At 50.7% G+C, this 22,508-nt stretch overlaps 1 protein-coding gene across 3 annotated transcripts; it reads left to right on the plus strand.

The window, feature by feature from the left end:
• Positions 1–1,606: 1,606 nt before the first annotated feature.
• On the plus strand, positions 1,607–22,141 carry MKRN1 (makorin ring finger protein 1). 3 transcript variants are annotated; one of them, XM_075602661.1, is made up of 8 exons: positions 1,607–1,798; positions 6,961–7,089; positions 8,741–8,952; positions 10,438–10,652; positions 13,836–14,050; positions 18,134–18,244; positions 19,194–19,335; positions 21,690–22,141. In XM_075602661.1, the coding sequence occupies exons 1-8, from the start codon at positions 1,680–1,682 to the stop codon at positions 21,897–21,899; spliced, it is 1,353 nt and encodes a 450-aa protein (XP_075458776.1). In that variant the 5' UTR covers positions 1,607–1,679; the 3' UTR covers positions 21,900–22,141. The 3 variants fall into 3 exon arrangements, with proteins under 3 accessions (XP_075458776.1, XP_075458777.1, XP_075458778.1); XM_075602662.1 differs by having other exon boundaries at positions 8,741–8,844; XM_075602663.1 differs by having other exon boundaries at positions 1,764–1,874.
• Positions 22,142–22,508: the final 367 nt, after the last annotated feature.

A 22,508-nucleotide genomic window follows, 5' to 3' on the forward strand; every position in this document is an offset into this window, starting at 1 on the left:
GGGTGAATAGATATGTCTAAAGATGCACAAAAACAATTACATTAGCAACCTCCAACTCGTTATTTATAAATCAGATATCATTTTACCCCTTAATAAATTAACCAGTGGCCTGCAACATTTTACAATGTATCATCATTCCTAACATGTTTATCTTGTTTATTGTCTGTTGACGCTTCACCTATTCACCCACAGTAAAGATAAAAAGGTCATTCTCGCTGTTGGTTTCTGGAAAGGTTAAGACGTTGGGGGGGACAGCAGTTTGTTTTTTGGATCCTCGTTTCCAGCACAGTATTGCTTTATGTAGCAACTTGTTCATTACCCGAGGATTAGGGGGTAAAATGCATTGCACGTCCGTCACAAAAGTGGTTAAAAATGAATCCCTGCTGAAATGCAGGTGAAAGTGTCTGCTGTAATAAGAAAATAAGATCTGTGATAAGAAATAAAAACATCTTCAAATGTCCGAGAGAAGCTGAGAAAACCCTTTGCTATGTGACAATTCTAATAACAATGTGTCTGGAGAGCAGTTCTCTTCCCTCCAGAGAACGGTTCTTATGGAGAGAGAGGAATGCAATAACAACGCGGATACTGGGCAAGAGATAAAGATGGGACTGTATAAACCATTAGAAGTTTAATATATATATATATATGTGTGTGTATCTACATATATTTATATGTTGTTTCTTTTTTATTAGTAAAATCATCTTCACATTATATTAAGGATGTAGTTTATTATTATATGATTATTATTAAATGAATTACCTTTTTCACAGATGATATTCTGTTATTTTATCACATGTGAACAGATAGTATTGTTTTTATTATTATTTCCATTTAAGTCTGTAGCACTCACTGCTGTATGGACCTTATATTGTCTTGTTTAATCATAATTATGTTGTGCCTATCAAGTGAACATTCAGTACCAGTTGTGTTTCTGTAAGGAAAGAGGCGATGGAGCCCTAAGCAAAGAAAAAAAAACATTTATACCTAACCAACACTAAATATTTCAGTTTTAAACAAAGAAATGCATTAGAAAAAAAAAGCATTCATCCACTCCCATGTAACATTCTAACCCCATTCATAAACATTTCATTATCACTATATGGAGTTTCTTGTGTATTCCGAACAAAAACAAAAAGTGCTGAGACAATTAACAAAATTAGACCTGTCCAGAATGTTTTACACTATGCAACAATAAATAACATTACAATTACTAACAATACACTTAATAACAACAAATAATACAATTAATAACAATACAATTAATAACAATACATAATACAATTAATAACAATATATAATAATACACTTAACAACAATAAATAATATGATTAATAATAAATAATAACCTCTTCTGAATTGATCATTGGAGGTTAATAAATGGAAATATAGCAATATTATTCCGAAACTACATCCTTTCCTGTGGATCCCTGGATACAAAGAAACAGAACCCAGTGTGATCAAACAGAATCACAGCACATGTTGTGGGTGGGGCCAGCTGCTTCCCTCCTCTCATTGGTTATAGGATCAGCCATGCAGCCAATCAGCTGCGTGCAGAGAATAGCTGGGTTTTTTTCGCCGGAAGTTGTGGGTTTTAGTTGTCTCCCCCCCTCCCCCTCTCACCGGAAACATGTGACCCCGGAAGTTCCGGTGCCTCCGCTGTGGTGGGGGGATAAACAGGAATGGCGGAGGCAGCGGCGGCGCCTGCATCTCTCACATCAGCAGCCGCAGGGAAAGCCCCGCTGCCCGCGCTCCCGGAAACCCCCCCCGCGGGAGGCTGGACACGGCAGGTCACCTGCAGGTGAGGAGGTCGGCGGGAGGAGGCCCGAGGGAGGAAAGGGGGGAGAGAGAGGAGACCCTAGGGGGGAGAGATGCTGGTGAGTGTGGGGGGGAGTGAGGCTAGTGAGTGTGGGGGGGGAGTGAGGCTGGTGAGTGTGGGGGGGAGTGAGGCTGGTGAGTGTGGGGGGGAGTGAGGCTAGTGAGTGAGGCTGGTGAGTGTGGGGGGGAGTGAGGCTGGTGAGTGTGGGGGGGAGTGAGGCTGGTGAGTGGGGGGGGGAGTGAGGCTGGTGAGTGTGGGGGGGGAGTGAGGCTGGTGAGTGTGGGGGGGGAGAGGCTGGTGAGTGTGTGGGGGGGAGAGGCTGGTGAGTGTGTGTGGGGGGGGAGAGGCTGGTGAGTGTGTGTGGGGGGGAGAGGCTGGTGTGTGTGGGGGGGAGAGGCTGGTGTGTGTGGGGGGGGAGAGGCTGGTGAGTGTGTGTGGGGGGGAGAGGCTGGTGAGTGTGTGGGGGGGAGAGGCTGGTGAGTGTGTGTGGGGTGTGGAGAGGCTGGTGAGTGTGTGGGGGGAGGAGAGGCTGGTGAGTGTGTGGGGGGAGGAGAGGCTGGTGAGTGTGTGGGGGGGAGAGGCTGGTGAGTGTGTGGGGGGAGGAGAGGCTGGTGAGTGTGTGGGGGGGGAGAGGCTGGTGAGTGTGTGTGGGGGGGGAGAGGCTGGTGAGTGTGTGGGGGGGAGAGGCTGGTGAGTGTGTGTGTGGGGGGGAGAGGCTGGTGAGTGTGTGTGGGGGGGGGAGAGGCTGGTGAGTGTGTGTGGGGGGGGGAGAGGCTGGTGAGTGTGTGTGGGGGGGGGAGAGGCTGGTGAGTGTGTGTGGGGGGGGAGAGGCTGGTGAGTGTGTGTGGGGGGGGGGAGAGGCTGGTGAGTGTGTGTGGGGGGGGGAGAGGCTGGTGAGTGTGTGTGGGGGGGGGAGAGGCTGGTGAGTGTGTGTGGGGGGGGGAGAGGCTGGTGAGTGTGTGTGGGGGGGGGGAGAGGCTGGTGAGTGTGTGTGGGGGGGGGGAGAGGCTGGTGAGTGTGTGTGGGGGGAGAGGCTGGTGAGTGTGTGTGGGGGGGGGAGAGGCTGGTGAGTGTGTGTGGGGGGGGGAGAGGCTGGTGAGTGTGTGTGGGGGGGGAGAGGCTGGTGAGTGTGTGTGGGGGGGGGAGAGGCTGGTGAGTGTGTGGGGGGGGAGAGGCTGGTGAGTGTGTGTGGGGGGGGGAGAGGCTGGTGAGTGTGTGTGGGGGGGGAGAGGCTGGTGAGTGTGTGTGGGGGGGGGGGAGGCTGGTGAGTGTGTGGGGGGGGGGGGAGGCTGGTGAGTGTGTGGGGGGGGGGGAGAGGCTGGTGAGTGTGTGTGGGGGGGAGAGGCTGGTGAGTGTGTGTGGGGGGGGAGAGGCTGGTGAGTGTGTGTGGGGGGGGGAGAGGCTGGTGAGTGTGTGTGGGGGGGGAGAGGCTGGTGAGTGTGTGTGGGGGGGGAGAGGCTGGTGAGTGTGTGTGGGGGGGGAGAGGCTGGTGAGTGTGTGTGGGGGGGAGAGGCTGGTGAGTGTGTGTGTGGGGGGGAGAGGCTGGTGTGTGTGTGGGGGGGAGAGGCTGGTGTGTGTGTGGGGGGGAGAGGCTGGTGTGTGTGTGGGGGGGAGAGGCTGGTGTGTGTGTGGGGGGGGAGAGGCTGGTGTGTGTGTGGGGGGGGAGAGGCTGGTGTGTGTGTGGGGGGGGAGAGGCTGGTGTGTGTGTGTGGGGGGGGGAGAGGCTGGTGTGTGTGTGTGGGGGGGAGAGAGGCTGGTGAGTGTGGGGGGGGGAGTGAGGCTGGTGAGTGTGGGGGGGGAGAGGCTGGTGAGTGTGGGGGGGGAGAGGCTGGTGAGTGTGTGTGGGGGGGGAGAGGCTGGTGAGTGTGTGGGGGGGGGAGAGGCTGGTGAGTGGCTGGTGAGTGTGGGGGGGAGGCTGGTGAGTGTGTGGGGGGGGAGAGGCTGGTGAGTGTGTGGGGGGGGAGAGGCTGGTGAGTGTGTGGGGGGGGGGAGAGGCTGGTGAGTGTGTGGGGGGGGAGAGGCTGGTGAGTGTGGGGGGGAGTGGCTGGTGAGTGTGTGGGGGGGGAGAGGCTGGTGAGTGTGTGTGGGGGGGGAGAGGCTGGTGAGTGTGTGTGGGGGGGGAGAGGCTGGTGAGTGTGTGTGGGGGGGGAGAGGCTGGTGAGTGTGTGTGTGGGGGGGGAGAGGCTGGTGAGTGTGTGTGGGGGGGGAGAGGCTGGTGAGTGTGTGTGGGGGGGGAGAGGCTGGTGAGTGGCTGGTGAGTGTGTGGGGGGGGAGAGGCTGGTGAGTGTGTGGGGGGGGGAGAGGCTGTTGAGTGGGGGGGGAGAGAGGCTGGTGAGTGTGGGGGGGGGAGTGAGGCTGGTGAGTGTGGGGGGGAGTGGCTGGTGAGTGTGGGGGGGGAGAGGCTGGTGAGTGTGGGGGGGGAGAGGCTGGTGAGTGTGTGTGGGGGGGGAGAGGCTGGTGAGTGTGTGGGGGGGGAGAGGCTGGTGAGTGGCTGGTGAGTGTGGGGGGGGAGGCTGGTGAGTGGCTGGTGAGTGTGTGGGGGGGGAGAGGCTGGTGAGTGTGTGGGGGGGGAGAGGCTGGTGAGTGTGTGGGGGGGGAGAGGCTGGTGAGTGTGGGGGGGAGTGGCTGGTGAGTGTGTGGGGGGGGGAGAGGCTGGTGAGTGTGTGTGGGGGGGGAGAGGCTGGTGAGTGTGTGTGTGGGGGGGGAGAGGCTGGTGAGTGTGTGTGGGGGGGGAGAGGCTGGTGAGTGTGTGTGGGGGGGGAGAGGCTGGTGAGTGGCTGGTGAGTGTGTGGGGGGGAGAGGCTGGTGAGTGTGGGGGGGGAGAGGCTGGTGAGTGTGTGGGGGGGGGAGAGGCTGTTGAGTGGGGGGGGAGAGAGGCTGGTGAGTGTGGGGGGGGAGTGAGGCTGGTGAGTGTGGGGGGGGAGTGAGGCTGGTGAGTGTGGGGGGGGAGTGAGGCTGGTGAGTGTGGGGGGGGAGTGAGGCTGGTGAGTGTGTGGGGGGGGGAGAGGCTGGTGAGTGTGTATGGGGGGGGAGAGGCTGGTGAGTGTGTGGGGGGGGAGAGGCTGGTGAGTGTGGGGGGGAGTGGCTGGTGAGTGTGTGGGGGGGGAGAGGCTGGTGAGTGTGTGTGTGGGGGGGGAGAGGCTGGTGAGTGTGTGTGGGGGGGGAGAGGCTGGTGAGTGGCTGGTGAGTGTGTGGGGGGGAGAGGCTGGTGAGTGTGTGGGGGGGGAGAGGCTGGTGAGTGTGTGGGGGGGGAGAGGCTGGTGAGTGTGTGGGGGGGGGAGAGGCTGGTGAGTGTGTGGGGGGGGGAGAGGCTGTTGAGTGGGGGGGGAGTGAGGCTGGTGAGTGTGGGGGGGGAGTGGCTGGTGAGTGTGTGTGGGGGGGGAGTGGCTGGTGAGTGTGTGTGGGGGGGGAGAGGCTGGTGAGTGTGTGTGGGGGGGGAGAGGCTGGTGAGTGTGTGTGGGGGGGGAGAGGCTGGTGAGTGTGTGTGGGGGGGGAGAGGCTGGTGAGTGTGTGTGGGGGGGGGAGAGGCTGGTGTGTGTGGGGGGGGGGGAGAGGCTGGTGAGTGTGTGTGGGGGGGAGAGGCTGGTGAGTGTGTGTGGGGGAAGAGGCTGGTGAGTGTGTGTGGGGGGGAGAGGCTGGTGAGTGTGTGTGGGGGGGAGAGGCTGGTGAGTGTGTGTGGGGGGGAGAGGCTGGTGAGTGTGTGTGGGGGGGAGAGGCTGGTGTGTGTGTGTGGGGGGGAGAGGCTGGTGAGTGTGTGGGGGGGAGAGGCTGGTGAGTGTGTGGGGGGGGAGAGGCTGTTGAGTGGGGGGGGGAGTGAGGCTGGTGAGTGTGGGGGGGGAGTGAGGCTGGTGAGTGTGGGGGGGAGTGAGGCTGGTGAGTGTGTGGGGGGAGAGAGGCTGGTGAGTGTGTGTGGGGGGGAGAGGCTGGTGAGTGTGTGTGGGGGGGAGAGGCTGGTGAGTGTGTGTGGGGGGGAGAGGCTGGTGAGTGTGTGTGGGGGGGAGAGGCTGGTGAGTGTGTGTGGGGGGGGAGAGGCTGGTGAGTGTGTGTGTGTGTGTGTGTGGGGGGGGAGAGGCTAGTGAGTGGCTGGTGAGTGTGTGGGGGGGAGAGGCTGTTGAGTGTGGGGGGGGAGAGGCTGGTGAGTGTGTGGGGGGGGAGAGGCTGTTGAGTGGGGAGAGAGGCTGGTGAGGGGGGTGAGGCTGGTGAGTGTGGGGGGGGGAGGGGGGGGGGGGGGGGGGGGGGGGGGGGGGGGGGGGGGGGGGGGGGGGGGGGGGGGGGGGGGGGGGGGGGGGGGGGGGGGGGGGGGGGGGGGGGGGAGTGAGGCTGGTGAGTGTGGGGGGGGGGAGTGAGGCTGGTGAGTGTGGGGGGGGAGAGGCTGGTGAGTGTGTGGGGGGGAGAGGCTGGTGATTGTGTGTGGGGGGAGGAGAGGCTGGTGAGTGTGTGTGGGGGGGAGAGGCTGGTGAGTGTGTGTGGGGGGGGGAGAGGCTGGTGAGTGTGTGTGGGGGGGGGAGAGGCTAGTGAGTGTGTGTGTGGGGGGGAGAGGCTGGTGAGTGTGTGTGTGGGGGGGGGAGAGGCTGGTGAGTGTGTGTGGGGGGGGGAGAGGCTAGTGAGTGTGTGTGGGGGGGAGAGGCTGGTGAGTGTGTGTGGGGGGGGGAGAGGCTGGTGAGTGTGTGTGGGGGGGGGAGAGGCTAGTGAGTGTGTGTGGGGGGGGGAGAGGCTGGTGAGTGTGTGTGTGGGGGGGGGAGAGGCTGGTGAGTGTGTGTGGGGGGGGAGAGGCTGGTGAGTGTGTGTGGGGGGGAGAGGCTGGTGAGTGTGTGTGGGGGGGTGAGAGGCTGGTGAGTGTGTGGGGGGGAGAGAGGCTGGTGAGTGTGAGGTGTGGTGGCAAGCGGCATGGGACTGGTGAGTGGGGGGGAAGTGAGGGGGCTGGTGAGTGGGGGAGAGGATGGCTTTAAGTAGAGGTAAGACTAAACGTATCACTGCTCACTGTTTGAAATACATAACTTCCTTTTTTGGGGGTCTTTACATGTTACCATTTCAGTTAGAGAGGGAGCAATTGGGAATGTAATGTGAGCTACAGCAAACACGTTTTCTACCTGGGTGATTTACATTGGCTGACCTGCGAATAACAATTTGTATGGTAATTGCAGATACTTTATTCACGGGGTTTGCAAGGAAGGAAACAACTGTCGCTACTCTCATGATCTGAACACCAGCCAATCGACCATGATCTGCAGATATTACCAAAGAGGGTGCTGTGCTTACGGAGACCACTGCAGGTGAGCATGGCCTGCCAGCCGCAAGAATCATGGTTGTGTTCACTTCCTGACTAGCAAAGCTAGCAGAACGTTCTTTTAATGATCATGGCTTTTTAGCAGGTTACCAGTTTTAGACCAGTGTATTAATGCGAGTTATACATATGGTTTAGAAAGACAGAGATTCCGTTCTACAAATACAAATAAGTGTCCCTGGCGCTTAAGTGATCAGTCCACGATACCGTAATCAAACAAAGATAGTCTCTGATACAAGGCTCCTTCTGGACAGGTTGATGAACTGGTTGATTAAAGTTCCAGATGGGTAGGGTGTCCTTAATGCGATGTCTTCACTGTTTCTGAAATTACAGAAAAAAGGGCACACCAATTGCGCAGTATACCACAGCAACAAGTCCCTGTCTAGAACTATAGAATCCTACTCACAGGATATGAATTTGCAAATTCAGGGGAGAAAGTCTGTGCACACTTCCCGTCTCAGCACGGGCTCCCACGGACCCCACGTGGTCCAGCTTGTAGATCTTCCCCCAGATAGGTGATGTTGATCATAGATATTAACGGTGCAGCACCCACCAGCGGTAAGGACAGGGAATAGGACAATGATGGTGTAATATGTAACAGACTTTATTAACACACTTTAAAAATATAAAAACCGCACTCACATGGTAAGGGGGTGAGTAGTACAACTCACGAATGCCGTCCGCAACTTGAAAGTCCCTCAATCCGCAGCGGAGAGATTCACTGCATGCAACACCCGCTACCGGCAGATCGGGTGACGTCAGCAATGCAGGAAGTCCTACCTGCGTCTGGAACTACGGATGCTGGATCAGCTCAATACACCAAGCTCCTCCACCCTACGCGTTTCATGACACTAGGTCACTTCCTCAGGGGATCTGAGGGAAGATCTACAAGCTAGACCACGTGGAGTCCCCCCCCTTTTTTTTTTTTTTTTTTTTATATCAGGGAAAGAATCACATTATTTAATTTGTCTGTTACATGTGTTAATGAGATTTATATCTATTGCACACATGCTTCTAACATCTTTTTGTTTTTGATTTCTTAAAGTAGTTATACCTATGTTTGTTTGTTTTTGCGGGGGGGGGGAGAGGGGTCTCCAGGGCCCTCACTGATTTCAGCCCCGGAAAGCCCCCGCTTCCCGATATACTTGCATGTGAAGGGGCTGCCTGTGGCAGCTCTGTCTGGGCACATAGAGTGTCTGTTTAAAAGTCTTGCATCCTGCGGGCCAAAGGCAAGCCGCAACGTCGTCCCCTGCAGCTTACTATTGACCCATGTGGCGCGGGACGTTTTAACATGAAAGCGATTAATGGCATCCCTTTCTGGTGTAAGTATTTTGGGGAGCACGGGGGCCCCTGGAGCTGAGATTTAATGCAGTTGAGCTCCAGTGACCTCTTGCTTCTCATCTAGTTTTTTTTTGTTTCTAAAGGTAAGGGTGCTGTAAAATACTACTTGCTGTTTGACATCTCATCAGAGCCGCACACAGCCATTGGATACATTTTGTTGATATTCTATTGTAGTTAGAGACTTCAAATAATTTTGTTAATCCACCAACATAAAGACCGTAGTGTTGGAACCCAGTCTTCCATAGGAAGTGTCCTCACTGAACTAACTGCCACGTTTTTTTTTCTCTCCCTTCTGTAAGGTATGAACACACAAAGCCACTAAAGCAGGAACTGATTGGAGGGGCCTCTGCTGCAAGGACCTGCCCTCGTGAGTCCCTCCAGGAACCAAGCAGCATTATAAACAGTAAGGCAGCTGAATTGGCAGCTAGTGACCTGGCAGCTGGGGGCGCACAGGCTGAAGACTGGGTGAATGCCGTGGAGTTTGTGCCGGGGCAGCCCTACTGTGGACGTGGTAATTGTTTGGGAGGGGAACTTTAGCAGCCAGGAAACTCCAACCTCTATTTTATTTTTATTTTTTTATTTTTTTGTTAAAGGTTGCTATTCCTAACTTTACTTTTTTATTTTTTCCCCATTTTAATAAACCCTTTATTGAAGTAACCCCATACCAACTTTTTCATGTTTCTTACTTTCATTTGATTTCGGTGCTGTGACTCCTCAAACAAAAACATTAATTTATTTACACTCTGGGCCAACATTTTTTTAGTTTTTTTTTTTTTTTCTCCAACTGGATCTGTGGATTTTGCTCCGTTCCCTTTTTGTTTCTTCTTGTTTAACTCTTGATGATAACCTGCATCAAAGCCTCTGCCCACATTGGTGTGCGTTCCAGATTTCGGCATTATTGGGCAGCAGCTGTAATTGTTGCAAAGCTATGGGATCTTTTGAGGGAGGGGATTACAAGCTTCTGCTTTAATTGATTTGTCTAGATCTTGTTTACTAGTTGGCCTTTCTTGCTGGTTTCGTAGGACGACTTCTTGTAATCGTGTGTACGTTCAATAGCCTCAAGTATGTAATGCGTTCCTAAAAGTAGATTTTGCACTTCCATGTATTAAATCCATATTATTTGGACCCCGTTGTGTACAGTTGGGAAAATAGCCTGCTAATTGATGGGTCTCTTCCCCCAAGCAGTACTTAATATTTAAGTTAGTAGTCCTTTTGCTTTATATGACAGCGTCTTGTGGGTGGGGCTTACAATGGATATGCGCGTGGCAATGGTTTTTTTATAAGGCAGGTAGTCACATTTATAATGTTACAGGCTGCGATTCAGTTGCTGTGGAAGTGGAGACCGATGCTGCTTTTAATGCAGACTAAAAGTCCCTGGGTTTGTGACTAAAGCTTCATCTGTGTTTATTGGTGTTACCATAAGAGGAGAGATGTGCATTGCTGGTCCTTAATGTGGTAGATGGGATGTAGCGTATGCTGCTGCAGGCTACATATCCGGTGTTGAACAGCTGGCTTGGCACTTTGTCGAAGATGCTCCTAGTTCACATGCACTGACTTTTGTCGGACATTTGAGTAGTCGGCTGATCCCAGGTGCCACAGAAATGTACCTACATGTTATGTTGAGCACAGTTGGCATGTTTTAATGGTATTGGCTGTTTTATGGGAAAACCAGTGCTATAGTACCTTAATGTGAAAAGGCAACTATCCAAGGAGTAGCCTCTTGAGGACTGCCTTAAAATATGACTTAATTTTGTCACTGCCGCTTTTGGAAAACTTCATTTGTTTCATTGTTATTATGACATCTGCAAATACATGTTTGATTTTCAGCACTTAAACAGTACTTTGTCCTCTGGGTTTTAGAACAGGAAAAGCATGTTGTACATTATTTATGTTTTCTAGTCGAGTAGATTTTGATAGTGCTTTTTGTGTCTGTTTTGTTTCCCCACTATAACAAAGGGGCAGCAGCTTTCATTCTCCTGTGTTACTTTTCGTGCAGCCCCAGATGCTCACACTCCGGGAGCTGCAGAGCAGGAAGAGTGCAAGGAGCAGCCTGCTGACCCCGAGCTCAAGAAGCAGCTGTGTCCGTACGCTGCTGTGGGGGAGTGCCGCTACGGAGAGAACTGCGTGTACCTGCACGGGGACTCGTGTGACATGTGTGGGCTGCAAGTTCTCCATCCCGTGGACACTGCTCAGAGGTCCCAGCATATAAAGGTAGGGGGCACCTAGCTGTGAATATACAAAGATAAGTGGGTATAATGCTACGTCGCAGTTACAGCTGACATCTGTGGGAGGTTTTTTCTTTTATTACATTCATTGTAAAACAGTATTTATTATGACTGTTTTAAGTAGGAATCGCGTATTCTGTTTTGTTTTTTTTTTGTTTTTTTTTTATTCGTTTTGGTTTTTATGCTGCTTTGTCTTGGCCTTCTATAGGTGACTGGTTTTTTTTGGGAGGAGGGTATTGTCTGCCATTTCTTCTTATTGGAAATCATTTTATTTTTTTTCTGCTGCCTAGTGATTGAATGCACAGTCTAGAAAGGTTCTGCCAATATTCATTGTTTTCAAAGTTTAGTTTCATTTCTTATCCAATTTAATTCCAATGCTAGCTAGATTAGGAATATATTAACGAAACGCTGGTGTATTTTAAAAATATTCTTTTCCGAAGACTGTTTGATGTGACATCCTTCAATAATCTTCAGAGAAGCAACCAATTATAAACGGAATGTGCCCCTGGTGTTTTAAAGTGCTTTTTTGTTTGTGTTTTTGGGGGTTTTTTTTCTTTTTTTTACACCGGATTGAAGCGGGGGGGTCTCTGGAGCTGAACCCCATTAATTTCGGCTCCGGTGCCCCCTGCTTCGGGAGATTCTTGCCTCCATAGGGGATGCCGGTAGCAGCTCCGGCTAAGCTGGCTGGGGTTTAAAGCTCCCACGTGATGTGGGCCAATAAAAAGCCGAGTCTGATGACATCACGACTTTCTATTGGCCCTCAGGGCTCTGTAGCTTTGAAACGCCGCCATAATGTGAACCCTTGGAGCGGCTACTGGCACCCACTACGGAGGTCAGTATCTCTGGAAGCAGGGGGTCCCCAGAGCTGAAATGAATGGGGGCCAGTTCCGGAGACCCCCTGCTTCAAACCTGTGATAAATAAATAAATGCGCGCTTGAATTGCCACTTTAAATCAGAAAAACGTGTTTTAAATCCACCAAGTGTAAGGCCTGTCGCTTTGGCTCCTCTAACATACTGAATTTCACATCCAATGTTGCAGGGGAATCTCTTGGTACCGGGCATTTTTATAAATGTATAGATCTAGTTTTGTAATATCTGCTGGAGTGCCTCCGGAAGATACAGTATGTAGTGGGAGCATTGGGGAACATGTCAGAAGTATAGAAAAGGGCACTGCGTCCCATCACAACCAATATACAACAGGACCAATATACAGGTGTATGTACACTTGGAAAAGAGGAGTTATCCAGAAAATATACCACCTTCATCTACAGAGTCAATACTGGGGCACCTAAATGTAAGGGCTCGGACTATACCATGTTCAGTGCTGCATATAATTATGGCGCTATATAAAAATGTGTTGCAAAGCACGTTTAACTATTTTGAAAGGGGAAATAGATCTGCGAGGTCTTGAAATCTCTGCGCACTATTCTACACGGGGAGAACAGCTGCTTAATATGTACCACATAGCTGTGTAATGATGGGAACGAGGCTCAAACTGTAGGCCAGTGGTGCTCAACTCCAGACCTCAAGACACCCCCCCCCCTCTCCAACAGGTGATGTTTTGAGGATATCCCTGCTTCAGCAGAGGTGGCTCTGTCTTCGATTGAGCCACCTGTGCTGAAGCTGGGATTTCCTTAACTTGACCTGGTGAGGGGGGGATTCCGGAGGATTGTAGTTGAGTGCCCCGTTGACAGAGATAACCCCTGCTCCAGACCTTACAGTTTTGCGTTAAGTTGCATGTTGAAACGAACCTCCTCTTTGGGGGTGCATTGCAATGTAGGCAAATTATTGTAGCAACACTATAGCTGTTGCACTTCTGTAATTGTGTATTCAAATTTAGGGTTTTTCGTAATGCAGAAAATTGCCATGTTGGTTACTTGACGATTGAGCAGTACAGGGTGTGAGCAATGCGGGCGTGTAAAAGATTGCTCAAGGGATGCAGGGAAGATGGTTTACCTTATGTGACCTCTTGTAATTCGCAGATTCTTCTCCTTTTTTTTTAACCCAGGTTTTTGTTCCCCCTTTAAAAAAATGAATAATTATTTTGCGAATGACAGATGGAAAGTTTGGGGAGATTTTAGTAGTTACTTGACTTTGATCTCACTAAAGGTCAGATTCATGAAGCACCAGTACGGTTTTACACACCTAGCCTGGCATTTACACACCCAGCCTGGCATTTACACACCCAGCCTGGCATTTACTCACATTCAAATCAATGAATTAACACCAGGTCGGCTGTGCTAACGGTTTCCCATACCGGTGCTTGATGAATCTGCCTCAGTGTTACATATATCACTTACAATCAATAAGGAATAAGCATATACAGGCATACCCCGCATTAACGTACGCAATGGGACCGGAGCATGTATGTAAAGTGAAAATGTACTTAAAGTGAAGCACTACCTTTTCCCCACTTATCGATGCATGTACTGTACTGCAATCGTCACATACGTGCATAACTAATGTAAATAACGCATGTGTAACAGGCTCTATAGTCTCCCCGCTTGCGCACAGCTTCGGTGCAGGTAGGGAGCCGGTATTGCTGTTCAGGACGTGCTGACGGGTGCATGCGCGAGCTGCCGTTTGCCTATTGGGCGATATGTCCTTACTCGCGAGTGTACTTAAAGTGACTGTCCTTAAACCGGGGTATGCCTGTATCTCTTTGGGAGAGCCTAAAAAAAAAAAAGAATATTCAATGCTTTAATAAAAACTAGAAAGACTGCATTGTCTTAGTGCTTTGAATTTACCATCAGACTAATGTGGCTGATTAATTCACAATACGAGTATGAGGTTTTGAACCCTTTGTACACTATAATTTCATCTATTAAGAAAACTATTGTCTTCTAGAACAGGGTTGCGCAAACTTTTTTCCCTCCGTGCCGCCTGCTCTGCTCGACCCCCTCCCCCTCCTTACCTTGTCTCCAGCGTTTGACACTACGACGTCATGTGCGCCGCGTTGCCATGGCGACACGTCGCATGGAGACAAGGGAATTTGCGATCTCCGACATTTCATTTAAATGCTTTGGGGAAGAGCGCAGGGCCCTTTTAAGCGCCGCACCACCCCCCCCCCCCCATAAAATCGCGCCTATTCTAGGAGTTTGTGAAACAAATCTTTCCATGTTCCATGCTTTATTGCAGTGTCTGTTCCTCTCTCTCCCCTGCTCCCTAGTCTTGCATTGAGGCTCACGAGAAGGACATGGAGCTCTCATTTGCCGTCCAACGCAGCAAGGACATAGTGTGCGGGATCTGCATGGAGGTGGTTTACGAGAAGGCGAACCCCAGCGAGCGGCGTTTCGGGATCCTCTCCAACTGCAACCACTCCTACTGCCTGAAATGCATCCGCAAGTGGAGGAGCGCCAAGCAGTTTGAAAGCAAGATCATAAAGTGAGGCCATATTACCATAGGGAGAGTCCAAAGCGCATGATGTTACCGACCCCAATCTTTTAGCTGTCTAATTGTGTACTTGATTAACACACATTCCCAGCTAGCTCAAACTCCTACACCCACCACATCATGAATATATATTCATGTCAAAAACAGTGCTACCGAGCGTGGCAAATGTATACAACAAAAGACAGGGGTGCCCAATGCTACATCAATGCTAAACTTTATACTTATTACCAGTGTTCGACAAACCTATACATTTGCACGCCCCGGGCGAGTGGATTTAACATCGTGGCGAGCTCCTATTGGCCCAAGCAGCACACGTGTGGTACTAGGTGGCGAGTAGATTTTTTTGTTCGGCGAGTAGATTTTTTTGGTGATTTGTCGACCACTGCTTATTACCATATATGTTTTGTCAATTGGATGTAGCATTGGGCACCCCTGTCTTTTGTTGTGTAAAATTGTGTACTTGCAAAGAGAGTAGATTAGGCTGGTGAGAGAGAACAACCAAATTATCAAAATTCCAGCGTGGTGAGGTGCCCACCCTAGATTTATAGATATATTGAGAGAGTAAGGCAAACACAAAACAAGCAGTAACACATTCAATTGTTTCATAAGTGGGAAGAATATTCCTTCCTGTTTTTAGTAAGTGGCAGTCGGGTCAGTCCCTGGATCAATGCTCTTCCTTGGTTTTAATTTATCTGGCGTATCCCTGTTTCCATTTTCCTCTCTGAAACGGATCTCTAACGTGTTTTTTCTTGGATACCTACTTCATCTGTCATCGGCAGTCAATGCCACACTTTCTCTGCCCTCTGGTGACCCTATTCTTTCACGCCCTTGTTTTGGGGAATTGAACTGGTAAGGATAACCTTGAGTCCTGTTCTTGGTATATGATGCTCAGGGAGGACACGTATTGCCAGCCTGCCACCGTGTCCTGTTCTTGGTATATGATGCTCAGGGAGGACACGTATTGCCAGCCTGCCGCCATGTCCTGTTCTTGGTATATGATGCTCAGGGAGGACACGTGTTGCCAGCCTGCCACCGTGTCCTGTTCTTGGTATATGATGCTCAGAGAGAACACGTATTGCCAGCCTGCCACCGTGTCCTGTTCTTGGTATATGGTGCTCAGAGAGAACACGTGTTGCCAGCCTGCCACCATGTCCTGTTCTTGGTATATGATGCTCAGGGAGGACACGTATTGCCAGCCTGCCACCATGTCCTGAGCATGGTATATGGTGCTCAGGGAGGACACGTATTGCCAGCCTGCCACCATGTCCTGTTCTTGGTATGTGGTGCTCAGGGAGGACACGTATTGCCCGCCTGCCACCATGTCCTGAGCATGGTATATGGTGCTCAGGGAGGACACGTATTGCCAGCCTGCCACCATGTCCTGTTCTTGGTATATGGTGCTCAGGGAGGACACGTATTGCCAGCCTGCCACCATGTCCTGAGCATGGTATATGGTGCTCAGGGAGGACACGTATTGCCAGCCTGCCACCATGTCCTGAGCATGGTATATGGTGCTCAGGGAGGACACGTATTGCCAGCCTGCCACCATGTCCTGTTCTTGGTATGTGGTGCTCAGGGAGGACACGTATTGCCCGCCTGCCACCATGTCCTGAGCATGGTATATGGTGCTCAGGGAGGACACGTATTGCCAGCCTGCCACCATGGCCTGAGCATGGTATATGGTGCTCAGGGAGGACACGTATTGCCAGCCTGCCACCATGTCCTGTTCTTGGTATGTGGTGCTCAGGGAGGACACGTATTGCCCGCCTGCCACCATGTCCTGAGCATGGTATATGGTGCTCAGGGAGGACACGTATTGCCAGCCTGCCACCGTGTCCTGTTCTTGGTATATGATGCTCAGGGAGGACACGTATTGCCAGCCTGCCACCGTGTCCTGTTCTTGGTATATGATGCTCAGAGAGAACACGTATTGCCAGCCTGCCACCATGTCCTGTTCTTGGTATATGGTGCTCAGGGAGGACACGTGTTGCCAGCCTGCCACCATGTCCTGTTCTTGGTATATGATGCTCAGGGAGGACACGTATTGCCAGCCTGCCACCGTGTCCTGTTCTTGGTATATGATGCTCAGAGAGAACACGTGTTGCCAGCCTGCCACCATGTCCTGTTCTTGGTATATGGTGCTCAGGGAGGACACGTGTTGCCAGCCTGCCACCATGTCCTGTTCTTGGTATATGATGCTCAGGGAGGACACGTATTGCCAGCCTGCCACCATGTCCTGAGCATGGTATATGGTGCTCAGGGAGGACACGTATTGCCAGCCTGCCACCATGTCCTGTTCTTGGTATGTGGTGCTCAGGGAGGACACGTATTGCCCGCCTGCCACCATGTCCTGAGCATGGTATATGGTGCTCAGGGAGGACACGTATTGCCAGCCTGCCACCATGTCCTGTTCTTGGTATATGGTGCTCAGGGAGGACACGTATTGCCAGCCTGCCACCATGTCCTGTTCTTGGTATATGGTGCTCAGGGAGGACACGTATTGCCAGCCTGCCACCATGTCCTGAGCATGGTATATGGTGCTCAGGGAGGACACGTATTGCCAGCCTGCCACCATGTCCTGTTCTTGGTATGTGGTGCTCAGGGAGGACACGTATTGCCCGCCTGCCACCATGTCCTGAGCATGGTATATGGTGCTCAGGGAGGACACGTATTGCCAGCCTGCCACCATGTCCTGTTCTTGGTATATGGTGCTCAGGGAGGACACGTATTGCCAGCCTGCCACCATGTCCTGTTCTTGGTATATGGTGCTCAGGGAGGACACGTATTGCCAGCCTGCCACCATGTCCTGTTCTTGGTATATGATGCTCAGGGAGGACACGTATTGCCAGCCTGCCACCATGTCCTGTTCTTGGTATATGGTGCTCAGGGAGAACACGTATTGCCAGCCTGCCACCATGTCCTGTTCTTGGTATATGATGCTCAGGGAGAACCCGTATTGCCAGCCTGCCACCATGTCCTGAGCATGGTATATGATGCTCAGGGAGAACCCGTATTGCCAGCCTGCCACCATGTCCTGTTCTTGGTATATGGTGCTCAGGGAGGACACGTATTGCCAGCCTGCCACCATGTCCTGTTCTTGGTATATGATGCTCAGGGAGGACACGTGTTGCCAGCCTGCCACCATGTCCTGTTCTTGGTATATGATGCTCAGGGAGGACACGTGTTGCCAACCTGCCACCGTGTCATGTTCTTGGTATATGATGCTCAGGGAGGACACGTGTTGCCAGCCTGCCACCATGTCATGTTCTTGGAATATGATGCTCAGGGAGAACACGTGTTGCCAGCCTGCCACCGTGTCCTGTTCTTGGTATATGATGCTCAGGGAGAACACGTGTTGCCAGCCTGCCACCATGTCCTGAGCTTGGTATATGATGCTCAGGGAGGACACGTGTTGCCAGCCTGCCACCATGTCCTGTTCTTGTAGTCCTGGCCTTGTTCTTTTAAGTTTCCGTTTTAACTGCGATCTTAATTAGAAATCACGGGACTGTATTGAAATGTTCTGACTGTAAATACGAAGGCTGGAATTATAGTAAGCGCGTGCACATTGCGCAAGCGTTTTGTGTATACATGCCAAACGATGACGCGCGCGACTAAGAGCCGAGGCCATGACGTCACACGAGTATTTATATTTATTTATTTTCCTGCTTCACTGACTCACTATGTCACGTGGCACGGCAGCTGCTCCAAGACAAATTTCTGTCTTTCTACAACGCTGCCGCACACATCGGCACTAGATACTGTCCTAGGGAGACAAATGTTTGTCATTGACGCCAGCGCTTACTATAATACAGGCCTTGGGTAACTCTGCTACAGTCTCACATTAAATGGGGTTCTGCGACTTAAAATACTCTAAGAAATGTGTTGGGATTGCTGGCTGCCATATTCAAGTTCAAGAATTTTCCAGGGTGTAGCCCAGTCTCTGTATTACACAGTTCGGACATGCTCTTCGTATAAAGAAATGAAGGTGATGCCATAGAAGTGTATGAGAGCTGCCTTTTTGTTCCACTTTTTATACAAATAGTTCCCCCTCCCCCCCCCCCTCGTGTGTTGCAGATCCTGCCCAGAATGTCGTATCACGTCAAACTTTGTCATTCCAAGCGAGTACTGGGTGGAGGAGAAGGAAGAGAAGCAGAAACTTATCCTGAAGTACAAGGAGGCCATGGGGTAACCTCTTGCTTTGAGTATCACCCGAAACACCGTATCCTCCTAATCTTCCTCTACGTATCAAAGAAGCGGGTTTCCAAATAGCAAAGTTTTATTATTATTTTTTTTGCCCTGGGAAGTGGGGCTCCTGCAATTAAGCGTGTCTGGGGAAAATGGGTGTAGCCAAATCCACTTCCCTTGGGCACCTGCCTGTATCTGCCGCCCTGCTTCTCCTTCAGAATCCAGCGTCAAATGACGCCACAGACCTTGCCAACGTGACGTCGTACGGTGTCTCGTTACCACGGTAACGCAGCTTCATGGTTTCCGTGGCAACGAGACGCCGTGCGACGGCCCTCGGCGTCATTTGACGCTCTCTTTTTGAAGAAGCGAGGCGGCCGGCACAGGTAAATAAGTCCCTTCCCGTTAGGTCCCAGAGCGCGGCAAATGGGGGCTGCCATTTTTGCCGCCCCAAAATGTTGCCGCCTTGGGTCCCGGCCTAATGGGAAATCCCACACGGAGTGTAGCTGTTAAAGGGTTTGCATTTGGGGTCATGTGAAAATAAATCTTCAGCAGGGCTGTGTATTTTAATAATTTTTACTATGCCCAGATATCTTTAATCTAAGAGGTGGAGGCATGGCATAGTGCAGGGGTGGCCAACGCCGGTCCTTAAGAGCCACCAGCAGGTCAGGTTTTCAGGATATCCCTGCTTCAGCACAGGTGGCTCCATCAATTGCTCTGTCATTGACAGAGCCACCTGTGCTAAAGCAGGGATATCCTTAAAACCTGACCTGCTGGTGGCCCTTGAGGACTGGAGTTGGCCACCCCTGGCATAGTGGCTAAAGTGTTGCACTTGAATGTGCAAGCTTGGGGTTTCAGCTCCTGCTTGGAACACTTGGTCAAATGACTTGATATTGTGTCTGTGTAGGTAATATTTACACCTGCGTAATATATGGATCGCGTTCCTTTCCAGCAACAAGTCATGCCGGTATTTTGACGAAGGTCGCGGTAACTGCCCATTTGGCGGCAACTGTTTTTACAAACACGCGTACCCCGACGGCCGCATCGAAGAACCGCAGCCACGGCAAAAAGGGGGCATGTCCAGCAGGTACCGGGTGAGTGTTGGTTGGGGCTGTTTATAGCCGCTTTAGCAGAGTCGTTGTGCCAGATCCCTCGTAGCAAGAAACATGATGTGCAAGATTATCGCGTTCAGTGATCTGGACAAGAGAGAGGCTACAATTCCCTTTCTATTTCCCATCATAAAAAGAAAGGGCACAGAAGGATGTTCTGTCTCCAGTACCAACCTTCATTCTCCGTCGGAAATGGAAAGAACTTAAAGCATTTACATAATGGGAACTGGGGCGTGTACTGGAAATGCTTCAAAACAACAATCCTGCCTGGGATTCTTTCACATTTTAAGTAGATTTCTATTTTTACATAATTGGAATAATTGGGTGCCCCCTCTGTGCTGAAGCCTATTGTTGGCAGGAACCCCCCAGTTCCAGAGATGATAAACAGTGACGGTGGGCTTCACTGGGGATACATGGCCACTGGTATCTTCCAATAGCTGCTTCCGATTGGCTTGCAGATCCTGCGAGATATGGTTTCCCCAGGTGGGACCAGTAAACACTATTTACACTGGTAATTGTCTCAGGAACTGTGGGGTTCCTCGTGGTCGTAATGGCGCACTTCAGCACTCTGGGACTCCAGTTATTACAATAACATTTAAAAAATGACCAGGTGGGATTGCTGCTTTAAAGTATGCCCAACACTCAAAACCTCAACCAGTCTTCACATCTAAATGCTTATTCTGAGTGGTACTGCCTTTGCAGGCACATGAATCTCTGCCCTGTAGATAACAGTAGCACAGATAGATTGTAGGCTCTACAGGGCTATCTGATGAAACAAACGCTAACGATACCCGCTATACCTAGCATGACTGGTAGTCAGTAATGCAAGCAGGTGCACTAAGGAAAGATACGATGGGCGAATAAACAAAGTTGTCCTGAGAGTGCGAGTACCCCAGCAGAAGGGGGGGAGCAGCGACAGGAAAGTCCCCGTAACGTGCACACAATGTATAAATGTGTGGGAAATACTTTATCTGAATTGACATGACAATGCCTACTAAGGTGGCCTAGGCAGAACCGTAGAGGTGCACAACAAATATTAAAGCCGGAAAAAATGTCCCAATGCGAATGTTTTCACACAAAAAAAAAATGAATTTTGGTATGCATTAAAAATATGGGGACCAAAATTAAGAATGACAGTCACCGCTGTAACCAGAGGTAATAGGCTCAAATGCCCACAGCATCAATAACTGCAATAATAAAAGCTCATAAACACGCGGCGATGTAATAGGACAATTTTAGTTAAATGACCCTGAATACATATCCCTACACCATGGGGAGGAAGAGGGATAAGTGAGGGGATCAAGCAGATTGGACCCTAGTCTGTAAGTCTCTGCTGGCCCTAGAGTCCAATTCTCAGTGCAGGGGACAGATATATACTATCCAGAAGGGTAAAATAACCACAGATTAGTGCTATTATCTAAAAATAATAGTGGGGAGTCACCCCAAGTGTAATCACATTGCCAGTGTAGCCACACAGTAGTGCAGAATACACAGCATGTAGATAAATAGCTACACAGTGTGGAAAGAATAAAGGCAGCTAATATCCTGGCAGTATGAGTGACCTGCAGTGTGTAGTTGTACACTCCTATCCAGATGATGGAGGATCAGACTGCCTGTGACGGACAGATATATCTAAACGTCAATATACTGGCATCAGTGTAGGGACCACCACACATGTCCTCATCCTACATACACAACCATTGCATTGGGACATTTTTTCTGGCTTTAATTGTTGTGGACCTCCTACAGTTCCGCCTGGGCCACCTTTGTAGGCATTGTCACGTCAATTCCGATAACTTATTTCCCACACATTTATACATTGTGATCATTGAGTGCACGTTATAGGGACTTTCCTGTCGCTGCTCCCTCCTGCTGGGGTACTCGCACCATCAGTACCACTTTGTTTATTCGCCTACAATCTATCTCCCTTGTGCACCCGGCACCAACATTTAACGTGTGCTCACAATGGGCTCAAGGAGCCAACACTGGGATTCAAACCCATTACTAGTCTTTCGGCCCATAAAACGGGCATTTGGCACAGCAAGGTTTTCTTGGTGGTGTCAAGTCTTATCAACCACTTTAGTGCCCCAGGACACCGTTACTACATCGTGGGTGGGTAAGGCCCTGAGGAGGCACTATGATGTAGTAGCTACGTTCAAAAATCCGCGTCGTTCTACTAAGGCAGATTTGGTGGGGGGGGGGGGGTGACTCCTGGAAGCGATCACGTGATCGGAATGCCAGCACTCAAAGGGGTTAAAGGGCATTGGTTGGGGGCAGGTTTCCAGTTTGTAAAATAGGGGGCTTCAAATAAAAATTATTTTTTATTTATTTTATTCCAGGCCCAGCGAAGGAACCGCTTTTGGGACTTTGAGGAGCGAGTGGGTGGTGACCCGTTCGATAACGAGGAAGACGAGGTGGTGACTTTCGAACTGGGAGAGATGCTGCTCATGCTGTTAGCAGCGGGCGCAGATGAAGATCTGACGGACTCAGAGGACGAGTGGGATTTGTTCCACGAGGATCTGGACGATTTTTATGACCTGGACCTATAGCGCCAGTCAAAGGAGTTTGGACTGTCTGCTCTGCTTCAGACAGTAGCTATTTCCTGTGGTGTTGTGGCAGTGCCTGTGTTTCTCCTGGGCAGGCCAATGAATTCCAGGTGCTGTTGTAGTAATTTTTATCCCAGAGTCTGTCTTTTTTTCCCCCTTTCCCCAGAGTGTTTGTTTCTCTGTTTCAAGATAAAAAAAAATAACAAATAAATCAGAAGGAAAAAAAAACAAAACCAAGTAACGTACACAGAGGTGCACTTTGTGGTTTGTCCAGAGAAGTTTGGCTTTGATACACAGATTGAGGGATGTCTTTGTTCTAGCCGCCTTGTGGCATCGGAAGACATGGCCAATTTATTGCTTTTGCAGTGAGCTAGTGGCCCCAGCAGAAAATAACAAGGATCGTATGTATTTGAACCAGCAAGTATTAACCCTGGATTGAGCGTGTAACAAATTATTCCATACATGGAGGTAAGTGAGCTATAATCTTTGTCATTTGGAAAATAAAGACTTGACACTAAAACACCAACATATAAACAAGTTTTCCTTGCTGGACAGGAACCATGGAGTTGGACAAGAAGTTACTAAGTGAAATGGCAGACGCTGGTTGCATGT

Source organism: Ascaphus truei, chromosome 5 (genome assembly GCF_040206685.1).
Source record: "Ascaphus truei isolate aAscTru1 chromosome 5, aAscTru1.hap1, whole genome shotgun sequence".
NCBI classification, from domain to species: domain Eukaryota; kingdom Metazoa; phylum Chordata; class Amphibia; order Anura; family Ascaphidae; genus Ascaphus; species Ascaphus truei.